At 39.2% G+C, this 2,749-nt stretch overlaps 1 protein-coding gene across 1 annotated transcript; it reads left to right on the top strand.

Moving 5' to 3' along the window:
* The first annotated feature begins 279 nt into the window (after positions 1–279).
* LOC142345416 (NADP-dependent malic enzyme-like) lies at positions 280–2,749 on the top strand. Its single transcript, XM_075397465.1, has 2 exons — positions 280–1,319; positions 1,610–2,749. Exons 1-2 carry the CDS (start codon positions 407–409, stop codon positions 2,476–2,478), a joined length of 1,782 nt encoding a protein of 593 aa, XP_075253580.1. The 5' UTR covers positions 280–406; the 3' UTR covers positions 2,479–2,749.

Genomic DNA, 2,749 nt, shown 5'->3' with positions numbered 1-2,749 from the left:
TTATTTAAAGATATCCGAGGAGAGCTCTTGAAATTTCCTTTTTCTTTGAAATTGAATTGATTTTTCTCCTAAATACGGCGTTTTAGGGAAGTTCTGTCGGATTGGCTCTACATGCAGGAAAATTTTGCAGCTGTGTGTATCATTGCTTAATTAAATTGCTGCAATTGAAGGCTGTAATTAAATTGCTGTAATTAAATCTTTAATCGAAGGCATACTGTTCTGTCATGGTATTTAAATATTGGTATCTCCTAGTCTGTTCAGTGCGAAACCAACTCATTTACTCTTTATTGACTTGCTGTGTCCTAAATGGTGGATAAGGAGGAGATATTTGACCTTAAATTATGCCACACCTTGTGGCTTTTACATGCTGATATGAAAGTAAGTAACAACTAATGTTTTAAAGGTGATGTATGTTTCTAAATCAAAAGCCACTCTTCCTGCGGTTCGTCATGTTTCTTCCACGATCCAATTCCTACGCTCTAGTTCTTCCAATGAAAAGTCGCCTCAAAGTTTGGCTATTCAGGGTGTCCAACTATTGCGAGAACCAGCTCTAAACAAAGGTCTTGCGTTTACTATGGAGGAACGCCAAACTTTGAGAATCCACGGTCTGTTACCGCCAACTGTTGTTAACCAAGATATTCAGCAGGAACGAGTTTTGCTAAATTTCAACTCCTTGGCGACAAATTTGAACAAGTACGTTTACTTGACGGACCTGCAGATGAGGAATAAAAAGCTATTTTACCGTATTTTGATAGAGAATATTGAGCAAATGATGCCAATTGTATACACGCCAACAGTGGGCGAAGTTTGTCTGAAGTACGGACTAATTTATCATCAACCTAGAGGTCTTTACATAACGATAAACGATCTAGGTCATGTTTACGACGTGTTATGTAACTGGCCTGAACAGAACATAGAAGCTATTGTGGTCACGGACGGTGAGAGGGTGCTGGGTTTGGGCGATTTAGGTGCGTATGCTATGGGTATAAGTGTGGGCAAATTAGCCCTGTACACTGCTTTATCAGGTGTACAACCTCATCAATCATTACCTGTGTGCATCGATGTTGGAACTAATAACGAGAAGCTATTGAATGATAAATTCTACACTGGGTTGAGGCACAAACGGGTCACAGATGAACGATATGATCAGTTGATCGAAGAGTTCATGGAAGCTGTTAAGCGAAAGTACGGACAGTTTACGTTAATTCAGTTCGAAGATTTTGCAAATCAGAATGCGTTTAAATTCCTGCATAGGTACAGAAATCAGTATTGTACGTTTAACGATGACATTCAAGGAACGGCTGCGGTTGCCGTGTCAGGTAAGGAATTGATATTTTTATATTTTTGTAGTTGTTATTTGGGTCTGTTGTTATTTTTCAATGCAGTTTTTTGTTCGATCGTTTTTTGGTGATACGGATTTGAATTTTCGAGTGACTTGGAGGAATTTTACTATTAATAGTGAAATCAAAAGTGCGCCAAAGTTAGTTAATTTTTTCACTCTATTTCGTAGTAGTTGTCTGTAATAAGCGCTATTTATATCATTTTAAGCATTTTAGGGAAATTATATGCTTGTGAACTAAGGATTGAAATGGCATGTTCTCCTGTTTAGGACTCCTTTCGGCACTTCGAGTCACGAAAGTTCCATTAAGAGAGAACAAATTCCTTTTCCTTGGAGCGGGAGGCGCCAGCACTGGAATTGCAATGTTGCTTCACCGAGCCATGGTCGACAGTGGACTTACAAGCCAGGAAGCCTACAATGCCATATACTTAGTTGACAAAGACGGTCTACTAGTTCAGTCACGAACTGACGCTGCCATTTCAAAGTATCAGAAACCGTTCTGTAAAGATTTGCCATTGATGCCCGATTATAAAGAAGTTATCGATCTAGTCAAACCTACTGCCTTACTGGGAGCTACTGGTGCACCTGGTTTGATTTCGCATGAAATAATTCAGAAAATGTCTGACTGGAATGAGCGACCTGTCATATTTGCCCTAAGCAACCCGACATCATGTGCCGAATGTACTGCTGAAGAGGTTTACAAGATATCAAAAGGAAAAGTTCTCTTCGCTTCTGGAAGTCCTTTCGAACCTGTTGAGTATGAGGGGAAAATGTATTACACTGGTCAAGGCAATAACGCATTTGTGTTTCCAGCTATGGCCTTGACAGCCATGACTTGTAGAGTTAAACATATAACCGAGCATATGTTTCTGAAATGCGCTCAATACTTAGCCGAAATGGTGACAGAAGCTGACTTAGACCGTGGGCTGGTGTACCCACCTCTGAAAGACATTCGAGAAGACAGTATCAAATTGGCGGCCAGACTGGCAGAGTACAGCTACAGAAGTGGAATAGCAACTTACTATCCTGAACCAATGGACAAGGATGAGTTCATAAGGCGCCATGTTTATGACTATGAGTATAGAAACTTCATGCCCAAAGTTTACCCCTTTCCTCTTAACGAGCTGAATGGAAAGTAAAAAGTACATATTTTGTATCTCAAAGCTGTTTCCTAATGGTACTAATTCAGACATCGCTAAGTGGGAGTTGGTTAGAAGAGTCTGCGATATCCTGAATTTTTAGGTGTTTGTATTTTGGTCTATAAAGTATATATGGGGAGTAGTAATATCTTGTGTTAACTTCTTGAGTTAAATCAGTTCTGCTGTGATTTTGGTTAAAATTTCATTGTAGTTAAAAAGATTTTGGTTTCAAAATATTACTTAGAATGAGGTCACTTTTTCTTGGTTAAAA

The sequence above is a fragment of the Convolutriloba macropyga genome, chromosome 9 (genome assembly GCF_964194025.1).
Source record: "Convolutriloba macropyga chromosome 9, txConMacr16.3, whole genome shotgun sequence".
Taxonomy (NCBI): domain Eukaryota; kingdom Metazoa; phylum Xenacoelomorpha; order Acoela; family Convolutidae; genus Convolutriloba; species Convolutriloba macropyga.
Note: the sequence above shows the minus strand (reverse complement) of the source record. Positions and strands in the feature narration are given on the sequence as shown.

Coding starts and splice junctions, on each gene's coding strand:
- LOC142345416 (XM_075397465.1), top strand. CDS start 407: ATGTATGTTTCTAAATCAAAAGCCACTCTTCCTGCGGTTCGTCATGTT. Junction 1,320..1,609: donor GGCTGCGGTTGCCGTGTCAG/GTAAGGAATTGA, acceptor TCTCCTGTTTAG/GACTCCTTTCGGCACTTCGA.